Source organism: Furipterus horrens, unplaced genomic scaffold, assembly GCF_987537825.1.
Source record: "Furipterus horrens unplaced genomic scaffold, mFurHor1.1.pri manual_scaffold_9, whole genome shotgun sequence".
In the NCBI taxonomy this organism is placed as follows: Eukaryota; Metazoa; Chordata; class Mammalia; order Chiroptera; family Furipteridae; genus Furipterus; species Furipterus horrens.
Window position 1 is genome coordinate 52,738,695 of NW_028327179.1, and position 15,928 is coordinate 52,754,622.

General features: G+C 37.0%; 1 protein-coding gene across 1 annotated transcript in view; it reads right to left on the reverse strand.

Annotated features, from left to right (window-relative positions):
* The window catches only part of SYPL1 (synaptophysin like 1), a 34,441-nt gene that overhangs the window by 8,982 nt on the left and 9,531 nt on the right, over positions 1 to 15,928 (reverse strand). Inside the window, exons 2-3 of the mRNA XM_090287333.1 lie at positions 3,624 to 3,745; positions 2,076 to 2,274 (exon numbers count right to left, since the gene is read on the reverse strand). Of these exons, the coding sequence (XP_090143459.1) occupies positions 2,076 to 2,274; positions 3,624 to 3,745 (321 nt within the window). The remainder of the gene's footprint in view (positions 1 to 2,075; positions 2,275 to 3,623; positions 3,746 to 15,928) is intronic.

A 15,928-nucleotide genomic window follows, 5' to 3' on the forward strand; every position in this document is an offset into this window, starting at 1 on the left:
CCCCAGTTGGGGGCGTGCAAGAGGCAACCAAATGATATATCTCACACATCAATGTTTCTCTCCCTCCCTTCTCCTCTCTAAAAATAAATAAATAAAATCTTTAAAAAAAACATAAATAATAAGTAATAAATAAAAATAAAAATGCATGCTGATATAACAGTCACAATACAATCTAACAAAATTGTTTTGAATGAAGTTAAAGACAACTAAGCACTACAGAGCCACTGTACGAAAAAAAATGAACAAACTTTTTGGCCAACCTAATATTATATCAATAAAAACCGCTTAAGGAACTCATTCTGGATTCTCTCTCTAAATGACCGCTAGTTGATCACTCTGAGGTGAAAAATTACTTGACTTTTCTGTATGATGCAAAAGAATCATCCAGAACTTTGCTTTATTAGACAAAAAGAAGCCTTCAAAAAATAGATTTGAATGCTGCTTTTCAAAGGGTAGTCATTTTAAAGCTTACTAAATGCAATACGAGAAATAAAAAGCTTGCTAAATTTAACTTAAAATTTGTTGAGATAATGACATAATGGCAAGCTACAGCTTCATTTAAAATTTAAATCACAAAAAATTTTAACAAAAAATAATATTTGAATATCACCATTTCCTTTTAAATAAGGCTTTAAAGTCTACAGAAATTAGAGATTCCTAATATGTAATTTTTATTCATTAAGCATTGCAAATAGGTGATGTCTATTTTTTTTTTGGAAGGCACCTAACAACCAAGAAATACTTTAAGAAAATGTCAGGTTTAAGGATCTCTTCTCAAATTTAAGAAATAAAATAAATATGGATGAAAACAGATTGTTTTATCCCTTACTTACCATTTGTATTCTTATGATCCAGGCAGCAAAAATTAAAAATAAGTAAATAAATAAAACCTGTTATTTTATAATCTCTTCATATTTAAATAGCCTTCCCTTTAAAGTAACTTCACAAATAATTAGCATATATCAGTATTTTTTCAAAATAGAAATGACCAGTAACACCTCTGTTCTCTTTTCAAGTCAGTAACACTAATACTGCCTATGTACTTATTTTTCCATAGTGGAGGTCCAGCTTAAACCCATGGGTTTATCTCTGAATCTGCAACCAAGAATCCAGGGCAGATTCTACTAACTAAATATTAGAGATTACTTCTATTTTTAGCTCGGCAGACTCTGAAGTCAAGAAAGGTACTAGGACTTCAAATCCAAATCCTTTGTTGCTATCTAAAGTTTCCAAATTAGCTCATGAATGCCACTAATGCTAAATTCTGTAATTCTTATAGAATTATCTGGATCAGGTTTTAAATTAAGGAATTTAGACCAGGAGTCAGCAAACTTATCCTGAAAAATGTGAAAGCAGTCACAGACACTATGTAAATGATGGCTTGTCGCTGTGTTCCAAAAAGTAAATAAATAAATAAAATAAAAAACCAAAAACATCAGGACTTTGCGGGATAGTTGGTTAGAGCATCATCCTGATACACCAAGGTTGCAAGTTCAATCCCTGGTCAAGACACATATAAGAAGCAACCAATGAATGCATAAATAAGTGGAACAACAAATGGATGTTTCTCTCTCTCAAATCAATAAATAAAAAATTATAACAACAATAAAACAGTGAATTAGATTTGACTTGTGGGCTATAGTCTGCTGATTCCTGACTATTAACCTCAATAAGACACTGCAGAGGAATAAAGGGGGTCTTTGAAAAGAGAGAAAAAAGGTAAAAATTATGAACACAGTTATGAGACTGCTAGTATGGACAACAATTCTACGTATTTTCTCTGCTACTTACAACCTAACATGCTCTATTATGTATTTGAATTTTCCCCAGGTGAAAACAAACCTCAGCACTCCCTAGAGTACAGAAAAGAGTGCTGCAAACACGCTTAAAAGAGTTGGCTTAAACATGACAGCAGGAGAACAACTCATGGCAAACACAGGTCAAAATATGTTTAACTAGCTTATGCCAAGAATTTTTATTTCCGGTGTAAAAAAGAAATCTGTATTTTACTTCAAATATAATGAATATTTATCTTATACAAATTACTTTTGTATAAAAAGAAAGTAAATACTTACAATCATGGGAAGTTTTCGATTATCCCGATACAGGTTTATGTAACCAACATAGAGCAAAAGAGCAGTAATGCAGTATAGGAAGACAAAGACTGCGAATGTAACATAGAATTGTGCAGAAGAAGAGTAATCTCCGATAAGGACTTGTTGTCTCCAATCTATATTACACACATTTGCATTCTGAAATGATGCCTGATTCAACCTATTAAAAAAAAAAATCAAATAAAGTTATAAATTACCTGCACTCTCCCAACAGACAGAAATATACAGAATATTGATATGACATTTCAAAAATTACTCCCCCCAATACAGGGTGGGGCAAAGGAGCTTTACAGTTGTTTGCATGAAAAATAATCTAATAATTAATAAATAATACAAGAATAAACTGTTGCATGTACTCACAACTGTGAACCTCCTTTTGCCCCACCCTGTATATCAAAAACATTTTCCTTTTGAAAAAAAAAAAATTCAAATATTTAAGTAAATTAAAATTTTCATGAATCATACATGTTATAAATTACACTTGGAAATTGACTTGTGAGTTGAATACAGACTGAATTTAAATACTTACAAACCCAAATACTATCTTCCTGCAATAACATTTTAGCAAAGTAAGAGGGCTGACACAAAATAATTTACAATTTGAGACATGATATTCCATTCTAGGAGACAGTCTGTATGGCTAGCATCAGGAGTGCCAATTATAATTCAGATTTTAACCCTGGATTTAATTACCTGCTAACTTCATATTGTATTTTAATTTTCCCTACCCATAATCACAAGTGCACTTAATGCTAAAGATGCAGTAACAGTTCCTTGTACAGGAAATTATAACAGAAGCGTTGGAAGATGGATAGGCAATGATACCAAGCCCTTATTATCTGACATATCTTTAATGTAAGATTTCATTTAATCATCAAAACAACCTTAAAAGGTAATTTTCCAATATATTGGATAGAAAAATTGAGGCCTAGAGAAGTCAAGTAAATAGTAAGTGAAAGAAACTTTATAACCTGGTTTAAACACAGCACATTCAATAAATTGTTCAATGAATACTAAAGTCAAACAGAAGAATTCACAAACAAAATATTCGTTTAATTTGAGAGAAGAAAATAAAGTTTTATGCTAGTAAAAGAAGCATAGGACCTCATTTCACATATATCCATGTCCTAAAACTATATCAAGAACACTATTATTTAGTAATGGCAAACACACAAGAAATTTGGATTTTTTATAAGCTGTGTTTTATTTTCACATTGTGGCTTCTCATGCTATGGTGATAGAGCAGTCTCTGTTTCGTTTTTAAATTTCTAATCCACTTTGCAATGACAGAATAAAAATGTCAAGGCAATGGCATATAATAGTTTCTAATGCTTACTCCCATTTTCTATACTTATTTCACCACAGACCAGGAAAATAGTTTGCAGACAGGCACTGGTCTATGTACCAGTTTGGATAGGCAATGATCACTACAAATGAGGATGAAACATTAACAAGTCAATATGAAAGTAAAAAGAGCTGTTAAACCATAGAAGCAAACAAATAACTCACCTGAATGGATAACCAAATGTAGCTATAACTGTTTCATTGTCAGCATCTTTAGAACATTTCACTAGAATTTCTGTTTTGCCCTTAAAACCTCCACAGGTGGCAAAAGCAAAGATAGCAGCAATCTAATCAAAATGAGACAAAAAGGGGGAGGGGTCATTAAAACTTAAATTATTATTAAAAACTGGCTCACTAACATTATAGAAATAGATATTAGAGAAAATAAAAAATTTTAAATACAAATTTAAATATAGTGAAAAACATTTAAATATTTACTTTCAACTCTCAACAAATGTGATTTTATTTCCCCCTGAATATAATATAGAAATTAGTATTCCAGCCAACATAAAAATTCATTTGCTCATACTCCACGTGTACCTACTAAATATTAGTATGAAATTCAGAGGATGTCTTATTTATTAGTATCAAAATCAAAAAGGTTGAATTGGAAGTATTTTTATTTGGAATAAAGTTAACTGTAAAGCCAAGAGACTGTCAAAAAGGGATGCTATTTCATGAGCCTAAAAGGTCTCACAGAGGGTGTCCCACATCTCAAAAAGTAGCTTGAGATTTGTTTTCCTAATCATGAAAAAAAAACAAACAAAAACAAAAAAAAACCCGGTAATCATCCTCTCTCAAGTGCTATCCATAACAGAAAAAAATTGGAAGCACCCTAAATATTGACAGGGAACCAAATAAACTAAATTCACTCATACAATGAAATATGATATAGTCATTTAACATGTTAGGGAATAGCTAGTGATATAGAAAAATGTTCATTATATATAGTTTGTTTAAATAATGCATTGTGCATGTGTCTACATCTCTGCATTCACACACAACAAAAATTCAAAAGGTTATTATACATCAGAATTTTAACAGCGGTAACCTCTGAACAGAAGATAAAAGATAATTCCTTTTTCTACTTGTTTCTTCTAAATTTTCTACAAAACAAAAAACAAAACACACCAAAGAAACCCAGATACGATGCAGTGAGTGATCAAGAGATCAATCTTTTAGCAAATGTTAATGGTCCTATTTAAAAATATATTTGGGATTCTTCAGACTTCCAGCCAAGATGGAGGCCTAGACTGACATGCTCCGTCTCCCTCCACTACTAGGAAGGACTACAACTACCACAAAACCATAAATAACCAGAAGTTCCAGAAAATAAAGCTACGTGGAAGTCCAATGTATGAAGTTATAAACAAGTGGTGCTCATCCAACTGGCAGGAGAGACGAAGCCGGGGCTGAGAGGTCAAGTTGTGCTGGTGGTGGCAGCTGCAGCGACAGTGGTGGAACAGCGGTAAGCACAGACACCCGTATTTAAAGGGAGGCAAGAAGCGCCTGGGGAGCACCCCCAGTTGCAGACCAGACCCATCAGCTTGCGATTCCAACGCCCGGGAAGGCAGACCTCCATTGCCTCAGACTGTGAGGGCTGGAGGGCATGGGGACAGAGAAGGAGGCTCCTGGTCTCTCAGCAGAGTGAACAACAGGAATCCATTCTGGACCCCTGTCCCCACACAAAGTGCCACAGCGTGGTAAGAACGGTCGCCCAATAGTGATGAGTGCACGCAGCTCCGCCCCCTATAGCATAGGAGGTGTGACAGCCCCACCCAGGAAGCAAAGGTAAACACAAAACTGTCAGGATGGCAGGGATCATGGTAGAGATCCCAATCATAGAGCTGACCAGACAGCAAATATGTGATCTATTGGACCAGCAGATAGATAATCTTTCTGAGGTTCAGTTTAGAGCTCTGGTTTTAAGAAAGCTTACAGACCTAATAGCAGATCTTAAACAAGACGGGGAAGGAATGAAGGCTAGTCCTGCTGAAATGAATAAAAACACATACGAAACAAATGGTGAGGGAAGAAAAACCGGAGATCAAATCAACAAATCGGAACACAGAAAAGGAACAAACAGTCAACCAATGCAGAAAGAGGAAACGAAAAGAGAGGAAAATGAGGAGAGGCTCAGAAACCTATGGGACAACTATAAGCGGGCCAACATCTGAATCATAGGGTTGCCAGAAGGTGAAGAAGAAGAACTAGAAATTGAAAAATTATGTGAAAAAATAATGAAGCAGAACTTCCTGAACTTGGGGAAGGAAATAGACTTACAGGTCCAGGAAGCACAGAGAGTTCCAGAAAAACTGGACCCAGTGAGAACCACACCAAGACACATTAGAATCAAAATGTCAAAAATTAAGGATAAAGCGGATCTTAAAAGCAGCAAGAGACAAGAAGAGAATTATGTACAAAGGGGTCCCAATAAGACTCTCAGCTGACTTCTCAAAAGAAACTCTGCAAGCAAGAAGGGACTGACAAGAAATATTCAAAGTAATGAAAAGCAAAAGCCTACAACCACGATTACTCTATCCAGTGAAGCTGTCATTCAGAATAGAAGGGCAGAGAAAGTGCTTCCAGGACAAAGTAAAACTGAAGGAGTTCATCAGATCCAAACCACTATTACATGAGATGTTAAAGGGACTTGTTTAGGAGAAAGAGGATCAAAACTATGAACATTAAAATGAAAACTGTATCACAACAACCAACAACAGAAGCTAGGGAATCAAAACAAAGGCAAACTAACTAGGCAATGAGAGTGGAAAAAGAACTATAGGTATGGGGAACATACTGGGGGGAGGTCAGTGGGAAGGGGGAAGGGGGAAAAGGGAGGGAGATGGTACAGGAATTAAGAAGCATAGTAGGAAGGAGTGGAGTAGACAGGAAAAAGTTGAGAAGAACTATATGCAGAACCAATGGGTACGGACTAAGCGGGGGAACAACTGGAGGGAGGGGAACAAAGGGAAAAGAAATTGGGAAAACTGTAACAGCATAATCAATAAAGCATATTAAAAAAAAAGATTATATAAATATATACATATTTGGGCCCCGGCTGGTTGGTTCAGTTGGTTGGAGCATCATCCTATACACCCAAAGGTTGCGGGTTCGATTCCCAGTCAGGGTTTAACAGCAGGGGAGGGATCCCCAAATTCCCCACAGCCCATGGTTTTGGGGATGAGGGAAGGAGATAATAAGCTTTTAAGGTACTTTGCATATCTATGGTTAGCTGATAGCTAGATACTTTTCATAATAACGACTGCCACCAGGGTAAAAGAGTGATACTGATACGTATTGATACAACTTAAGATACTTTTCATAACAATGACATATGGTGCTCCAGGTCAGCATTTAAAATTAGGGGGGAGCCACAAAGAAGGGTCCATGTGGTTTGAAAGTATGTAGAAGGCCCCTCCACAACCATCCACCATGAGGGCTGGTGAGAAAAAAGGAGCATGTTAGATAGAGGAGCATGATGGAAGTGTGCCATGATGTAGGAGGATGTTGTAGCAGCCATGTGGGAAACAACAAACAGCTATGCAGTTTGTAGTCAGGATTTAGCAACGTGGCCTGGGCTAGCAACAAAACAGGCATGCTGTTGCTTGGATCGTGCCAGCTCCAGCTGAGTCTGAAGCCACCAAGGACTGTGCCTTGCAGACCTAGACTCTATCCAGACTCTTGGAACTCAGGACATGCAGAGATGACACTCTCTTAGGACTTCACCATAATTCAGTGTAACATGGCATGTTTTTCTGGACTATTATATGGAGGCTGAAGACAACATACCCCAGATCCTGATGGAGAGAGCAGACAGAAAAGGAATGGGGAACTATTTGGTTTGGTTTTGGTTTATATATAGCCTTTTGGGGAGCAAGGGAAGTGCGGGGTCTCATGGGAGAACAAGGCTGCAAGCTGAAGTGCTCCCAGACCCCTCAAGGTTAGAATATTGTAAATAAAGACCTGTTTTTCTCAACACTGAATTTTGGTTCATACACCAAGGCGCCACATGAACAAGCCCTGCTTTGCTCGGTAACAAGGGCACATACCTAGGTTGAGGGTTATATCACCAGTTCGGGCGCCTATGGGAGGCAACTGATCAATGTTTTTTTTCACTCCTCCCTTCTCTCTAAAATCAATAAAACATATTTGAGTGAGGACTTTTTTAAAAAAAATTTTTATTTATTTATTTTTAGAGAGAGGAGAAAGGAGAAAAAAAGAGAGGGAGACAACCATCAATGCAAGAAACACTGATTGGTTGCCTGTCGTACATGCTCCAACTGGGGACCAAATCTGCAACCCAGTCATGTGCCCTGACCAGGAGGAATCAAACCAGCAACCTTTAGCTTTGCAGGACGATGCCCCCAATCAACTAAGCCACACCAGTCAGGGCTCCTTGGGTGAAGGTTTTAAAAGGAAAAAAAAGTATATATATGGAATCAGATCACTTCTTACTACCACGATCACAACATCCTGTTCTAAACCACTATTACCTCTTGCCTAAATTATATACTAAAAGCCTTGTAAATATCCTTGCTCCGCTTCAGTCTATATCAATATATCAGCCAGGGTAAACTTAAAAATACAAGGCAGAAAATTTTATCCTCTGCTCAAAACTCTCCAACACCTTCTGAGTTCTCTCTATATAAAAACCAAAGTTAATATAATGGTCTACAAGACCCATTCCTCCCTTAATATTTCTGACTTCACGTTACTTTTCCCCTGCCAAATTTCTTTACACAAAATGGTCTTCTTACTATTCCTTAAAGATGTGGGATAAACTCCTCCTCCAGAGCCTTTGTAATGATTATTCTCTCTGCCTGGAATAAAGTAGCCCACCCTCATCTATGGTTTCAGTTACCCATGGTTACCCATCACCAACAGCAGTTGGAAAATATTATATGGAAAATTCAAGAAATAAACAATTCTTAAGTTTTAAATTGTAGGCCATTCTGAGTAGTGTGATGAAATCTTGGACCATCATACTCTGCCTGGGATGGGAATCATTCTCTGTTCAGGGTATCCTCACTGTATCTGCTACCCATCCATCAGGCACCTATTAGCCTAATTGGTTATCAGATTCTGGTATCACAGTGAGACAGTGTTCAGGTAATGCTTATTTTACTTAACAATGGCCCCAAAGCTCATGAGTAGTGATGCTGGCAAAGTAAATGTCAAAGAGATGCCTTGAAGTACTTGTTACATATAGACAAAAGGTCAATAGTAGCATAAGATTACATCACAATGCCTAATTCATTCACCTCACTTCATTTCATCAGGTTTACAGTGCATCATCTCACATCATTACAAGAAAAGGGTGAGAACAGTAAAAAACTACATTTTGAGGGACCACATTCACATAACTTTTATTATAGTATATTGTTGTAACTGTCCTATTATTATAGTTGTTAATCTCTTACTGTGCCTAATTTATAAATTAAACCTTATCATAGATATGTGTGTATAAAAGAAAACATACCACACATAAGGTTTGATGCTATCCGTACTTTCAGGCATCCAATGGGGGTCTTGGACCGTATTCCCTGCAGATAAGGAGGGACTATGGTACATGGTTCACTTCCTACTTCACAACTCAATCTTACGATATAACCTTATCAGAGAGGCCTTTCCCTAACCACAGTATATTAATAAGTGTCCTCAGCTCCACACTGCCTATTGCCTTTATGCTGCTCTATTTTTCCTCCATTGTAACTACCACTGCCTGACTGTACTTACAATTATTTGTCTGTTTTTCTTTAAAATGTAAATTCAAAGAGGGCATGGACTTCGTTTTGCTCAAGGTCACAGATATCCAGCAAATATATTCAGTGCAGACCTCAGATCAAAGCCTATACTGTTCAACAGTGGTGTAATGCTTTCCATGGATTCAAGGCCTTGAATCCAGCCATCATCATGATATACCTATCAAGGGATTTTTTTTTTCCCCAGGAAGAAGAAATTTAAGAAACGGAATCTGGTTACATATATAAAGAGTCAAGGGTAATGTCAAGCACATAGTTTGGAGTCTTCAATTAAGAGTTAATAGGTAAAGTTAGAATGATTACTCTCTGGGCATAGATGTACATAAATACACAGAGTGGAAACAGAAGGCTGGGAAATAAGTCATAGGCATGTGCTCACATTTAGGATTAGGGGAAAAAAAAAAAAGGGAACATACAAATTGAACCAATGGAACAAGAGGCCAGAAACAGACCTGTGTGTATGGACAAATTATATTTAACAGAGCTGTCATTGCAAACAGATCACTAAGGAAAGGAGTGTGGAGTTTTGACAGCAATCTTATGGGAGACCCTGAGCCAGAACCACTCAACTAAGCTGCTCCTATATTCCTGTCCCACAGAAACAGCGATATAATAAATGCTTATTATTTTAAATGCTAATAAGCGTGAGGTAATTTGTTATGTAGCAATAATTAATGTAAAGAAGAACTGTTCAATAAATGATCCAGATGTACTACTTAAATATAAAAAGTAAGTCTTTAAAAACTTTAAAGATGCCCTGGCTGGTAGGGCTCACTGGATTGAGCGCCAGCCTGCAAACCAAAGGGTCGCCAGTTAAGATTCCCAGTCAGGGCACATGCCTGGGTTGTGGGCCGGATTCCCAGTTGGGGACGCGCGAGGGGCAACACATTGATGTTTCTCTCCCTCTCTCTCTCCCTCCCTTCCCCTCTAAGAATAAATATTAAAAAAAAACTTTAAAGACAATACATAATAAAAGAAAATCTGTGACCATAGAGAAGGAAAGAATCTCATGATTTTTAAAAAATCCATTATGGTTAAAAGCTTGTTAAATTCAATTACAGGAAGAATTTTTTAAAAGTATGTCAGCTTTTGAATGTAAAACAAGCTACAAACTAGGTGAAAGTATTTGCAATAATGTCACAAAGGATTAATGTCAACTTAGGTCTAAGAGAAACTCTTCTTGCTCCTGTGTACTACAGGACACACACACAAGAATATTCACAGTGACATTATTGTATCAAAATATGGGGAAAGGGGAAGCAATAGGAAAATGAATAAAATATGCTAGTATATATTTGCAATGGGAAGTTATATAGCAACGAACACATATGAGCTACAGCTACTCACTTCAACATAGATGAATCATAGAAACCAAATGCTGAGGGAAAAAATGTTGCCTAAGACTACACAGAGTATGTTGCCACTCTTCTGAAAGCTGTTTACTTGTCCTCATCACTCCTACCACTGTTTTTGTTCAGACCCTCACCATTTTTCACTGGGACCAACCCAACAGACTCTTCTTCTCATTTCTAATCTCATTCCTATCACCATTCATCTACAGTGTGAGCTCTAAAGCTGCAGTATCTAATAAGGTAGTCACAAGCCACATGTGGCTATTAAACACTGTGGGAGACTGGTATGTATGGTACAGAGGGCTGTAGCCACTGAGTGGAGCCTGGACCAAAAATATGAACCTTTAAGACTTAACCGGCTGGCAAATGTGCCCCACATATCATGCTGCCAGTCCCACATTCTGGGGGGTTTTAGAAGTAGCATAGGAATGCAATGTACTCTTTGAAGCTGATGAAGCCTGCCTGCTCTGTGTAGCCCCAAATTCTCATTGGTAAAATGTGAAAACAAAATGTTTAAGTAAAAAGATATATCTGGATTTCTGTGATATGCACTTCACAGTTTTGCTACCTATCTCCCTATGTTGATTTATGCTTCCCTTTGTTCATACTCCCAACCATTTGGTGGAGGTCTGCATGCTTACCCCGTGCATTTCTGCACATAGCAAACTCAATAAAAACTCTGACTGAGAAAAGAGTGATGAGTGATCTCCTATGAGGGATGCTCACCCTTCTCTCTCCTCAGACAATTTGTTTCTGAGTCAGTTCTTTCTTCCACGCCGAGGGAGCTGTGGGACGGGAACCTCTGAAGCGGCGCCCGAACAGGAACTGGTGAGAGGGTCTTGCCAGAGTGCTGCTGGCTGCGAGCCAAGGATGCAGACAACACATCTAGACAGAGGAGAGTACTGGCCATATTCATCCCAGGGGAAGGGACAGCGGCACCGTCTTCATTGGTAAGGCCGCCGACGTCTTTCAGTTATGAGAAAGGGTTCTTTCTTTTCTAAAACTTTCAGCTATTCGGTTCACATCTGTATATTTATTTTCAGTTTTGCTATCTCTCCTCTCAAAAAATCGCCACACTTTGTGGGCATAGGTCAAGACAGTTCTTGAAAGGAGATGTAGCCTGCAACAAAAAGCCCTAGCTTTTTCAGGAACTAGTCTTAACTAAGCCTTCTCTTTCAAAATGCCTTGCTCAAAAGTCTTTTTCTCTTTTCTCTATTTACATATCTACCACCCCCATTTCTATCTGCTTTACAAAGTAATTGTGTTTGTTTTCCATCCAAGCAGCCACCTAGTCACCTAGCAGGATGTGATGCTATTCCTTGACTGCCTAACCCAAGCCTTGACAGAAAAACTGTAAAAGTTTTTCCTATACAGTGGTCCCTCTCTATATCGCGGTTCACTTATCGCAGCCTCACTGTATCGCGGGATTTTAAAAAATATTATATTTAATTACTTATCACGGATTTTTCGCTATACTGCGGGATTTTGTGGTACTGTGTATGTATGTTGTTAAAGTTACGTAGGTTTAAGAGTGTAGAATATGTTTAAGAACATAAGTAGTGTTTAAAAAAGTGTGGAAAAGGTTAATAAGGGAGTGGGAAAGGTTAATAAGGGGCTGGGAATGGTTTATAAGTGTGTGGGAAGGGTTTATAAAGCCTTACAAAATATATAAATACTAAAATAAATGTAAGGTTCCTATTTCGCGGATTTTCACCTATCCCGGGGGCTTCTGGAACATAATACACGCGAAAGTGAGGGAATACTGTATTTGCCTAATAGCTAAGGTTCCATTTAGTAAAATAATTATGTGTTGTGGTATATTACTCAAATACTTAACTAATATTAAAAAATTCATGTCTCTCAAGCTAAGAACTGAATTTTTGTCAGCGTATATTGTTATATACTTATTATCACTTTAAATAAATAGCCAAATATCATTCATAATATATATTCCTTAGTTGACAAAATTTCCAAGATTTAAAATCTAGAAGACTTCCTTATAGCTTTGGGGTATTTCAAAGGGCCCTTGAAATATCTCAAGGATTTATTATTTTCTTCTTACCAAAAAAAAAAAAAAAAAAACCCTTAGACTAATCAGGCTTAATACATTTTAAAATACTTGGAAAGTTTTGTCAAATAAGAAAATTTTACAAAAATCTCCAAAAGTCTACAGAATTCTAATTACCTATAATTCTAATAATTATTTTAAAATGTAATATTGTAAATTGCATATATTATAAAGCATCTAAGCATGTAAATTGTAAATAGTCTCTATAAATTAAAAGGAAGGAGAAAGCAAGGAATTAAGGAATAAAGAAAGGACACATGCCACATCCATGTGTGGCATGGGAAAGAAAAACATTGAAAGTAGAAAATAATAAAGAAAACTAAGCATATAAGTCTTTAAAAAAATATCTAAATTCTAAACCTAGGAACTACTAAAACCTAGAAACAATAGGGTAATTAAGCTGCTATTCAAACCCATATAGGAAACAGCAGGATGCCTGCCTCTCAAATAGAAAAAAAAAAAAAAAAGGTGACATTTTTAAACTCCAGCCGTTTCTCTCCAGCCCCTGCCCTGAAAGCAGGGCAGGAGTGGGGTGGCCATTCTAGGGCAAAAACTCTCAAAAGTCACTTTTGTAACAAAAGTTGGCCAAATATTTGTAAAAAATTGCAAAAGGTAAATGAATGGCCCAGACAATTCAAAAACTCCTTAGGAAAACTCAGAAAGTGTATGTTACAAAAGAGGAAGAAAAGCAAAAATTTCAAAAAGCTGCAGAATATCTCTGCTAATCTAGAAAGTTTTAGCTGCCAAATACTGGGTTTGAGTATAGTCCTTCACAGGGTGGAAAAAAACAAGAATTGGAAGCATGTTATGGTTAAATCTAAAAAAGTACAGGGTACTTAAAAAGTCTGTGAATGTTGCAAAAAGTCTGTGAAAACTTATAAAGATAAAAAAGGTTTATGAAAAGTATACAGAAGTTTTATTAGAAGTTTGTGAAAGTTTTGAAAAGAAATTGTATGGTTTTAGTAATGGAAGGTACAATGCATGGAAATGCAGTTTTGAAGGACAAGAATTTTCCTTCACACTGTATATTTCTATCCCTACCTTATCCCTCCAGTATTTGACATTCTAAAGAAGCAATGGCATAAGGTTTCTTTGTATAAAACCAACAAGACCAGTTACTAATAGTAGTTTTGTCGACTGAGGCTTTGACTAGAATGTCATGCCTAAAGGAGGCATGCCTACCTAGGCTCTGGTTGTTACCAAAAAGCCCTGGGGAACGGGAGTTGACTTTCAAAGCTAATGAAAGCTGAGGACAAAAAAGCCTGATTGATTGTGCGGTTTGTGGCAATCTTTCTAGGGAAGGAACTAAGGTTGCTTTCCTGAAAGATGGCTAGGAGGAACCTTAAGGCACAATGGAAAACCTGAAAGTTGTAAAAAGCATGGGTTTTACAGGCAAGGCTAGATGGCAGGTGTGTGACTCAGCTTCTGTGCCCAGAAGGGCAGACTAAAAGTCAACCTGTAGATTCCTAGTGTGAGTTCCAGCAAAGCAGACTTAAAGATGATATATATTGAATTGCTGCTCTTGTTGTGTTTATGCAAACAAACAGACAAAATTAAACTGGACTTAATGCAGTCACTTCAACGAGGGTAATCTTAAAGGAGAAAAATCATAATTCAAGAAAAAAATCACAATGCTCAGTAGTAGACAATAAACTAGTGCAGAAAACTGTCTTTAAAAGTTTGTTTTCATTTAGAAGTTAAAACTAGGTTTGTAACATCATCAGCAATGTTCAGTCTACAGGCAAGGAGGACTTATCAAATTGCCACTGTTAAATATCATTCCAGCAAAGGCCCTGTAACTGAATGTCTCCACAGCCTTACAAATTCAAAGACTGGTTTGTGGGTTATGTTGTGTGAATTAACATACATGTTCTTCCTTCTGTTTGTATAGGGCATAAGCCTATGATCTCATTACCTGTGTAATTGTCTGTACGTACAGGCCTCATTAAAACCCATCTGCATCGCCGCCTCCTGAGACTCAAAGAATACAACAAGGATGCCAGTTTATTCAGCTATGCCAGCCCTTGAAAAGCAAGCATCTACTGCCCAGGGACAGCCAACTGACTTGCACTTTACAAAATCCTTCCCCACGTGGGAAGGACGCCCTCCCCTCCTCACTCCCACTCTATTAGAGATTTCTAGACCCAAGAGTAGGTAGGACGGCGGCCATGTCCAGCTTGAAGCAGCTAGAGGAGCACAAGACCTTCGCCTATTGTCCTTTATAAGATTATAAAGGGTCTTAGTCTGAGAGGAGGGATTGTTATAGAAAGAAGTCCCCCCAAATTCCCCAAAGCCTGTGATTGGAGGATGGAGAAAAAGAACAGCTTTTAAAATGCCTTTGTAAATTGTTTGCTCATGACAAAATATGTGAAAAGCAAGTACAGCTGGTTTCATTAGCCTTACCACGATATCTCAGGTAGTTAACAAAAAAGGGGGAAAGCACTTTAAAAATAGCTGGTCTGAATTAAGATGGCTATAAATGTAAAATATACAATGGATACAAAAATTGAGCATAAAAAATGAAAAGCGCCTCATCAATAATTCTTTATATTGATTACTTGTTGAAACAATATTTTGAATATACTGGGTTAAGTAAAATATATCGTTAAGTTTAATCTCACCTATTTCCCCCCCCGCCCCACTTTTTTAGTGTGGGTAGTAGAACACTTAATGTTGCTTGCATTTGTAGTTTGCATTGTGTTTCAATTGGACAGAGGTACTTTAACATGTCCTGCTGATCTGAAGTAAAGATCTAATCATGTCACTACCCCATTTAAAGGGATTTCCTCAATGACTTTCCAGACCTAATTTAAGAAAGAAAGAAAGAAAAAAAAAAAAAGAACAAAACAAAACAAAACCAAACCCAAACTTCTTAATTTGGTCTAAGAAGTATGGCTGATGTAGCTTCAACTTCATCTTCCCAGATTTATGTACACTATACTCCCTGCCAGGTTCTGTACAACTGTCACACTGTACTACCTGTTATTGCTGAAACACACCATGTATTTACATCTTGGATGTACATATTTCTTCTGTCAGGAATTGCCCCACCTCCATTCTCTAACAAGCTTATCCTTAAAGATCCTACCCAATTTTTTGTGGTAGAACTATTCTGTCTCCTTGACCTGCCAGACTTAGGTCATTAATTCTACCATAAACATTTTTCTTGTGTATCTTGCCTTGTAAAATAAAAACCCCAACAGAAAAAAGAACAAAACCTAGTTTCCCACTTAATAGAAATATCAGTAAATAAATAGCATACTGTACCATAGTTTATTGTTTTTT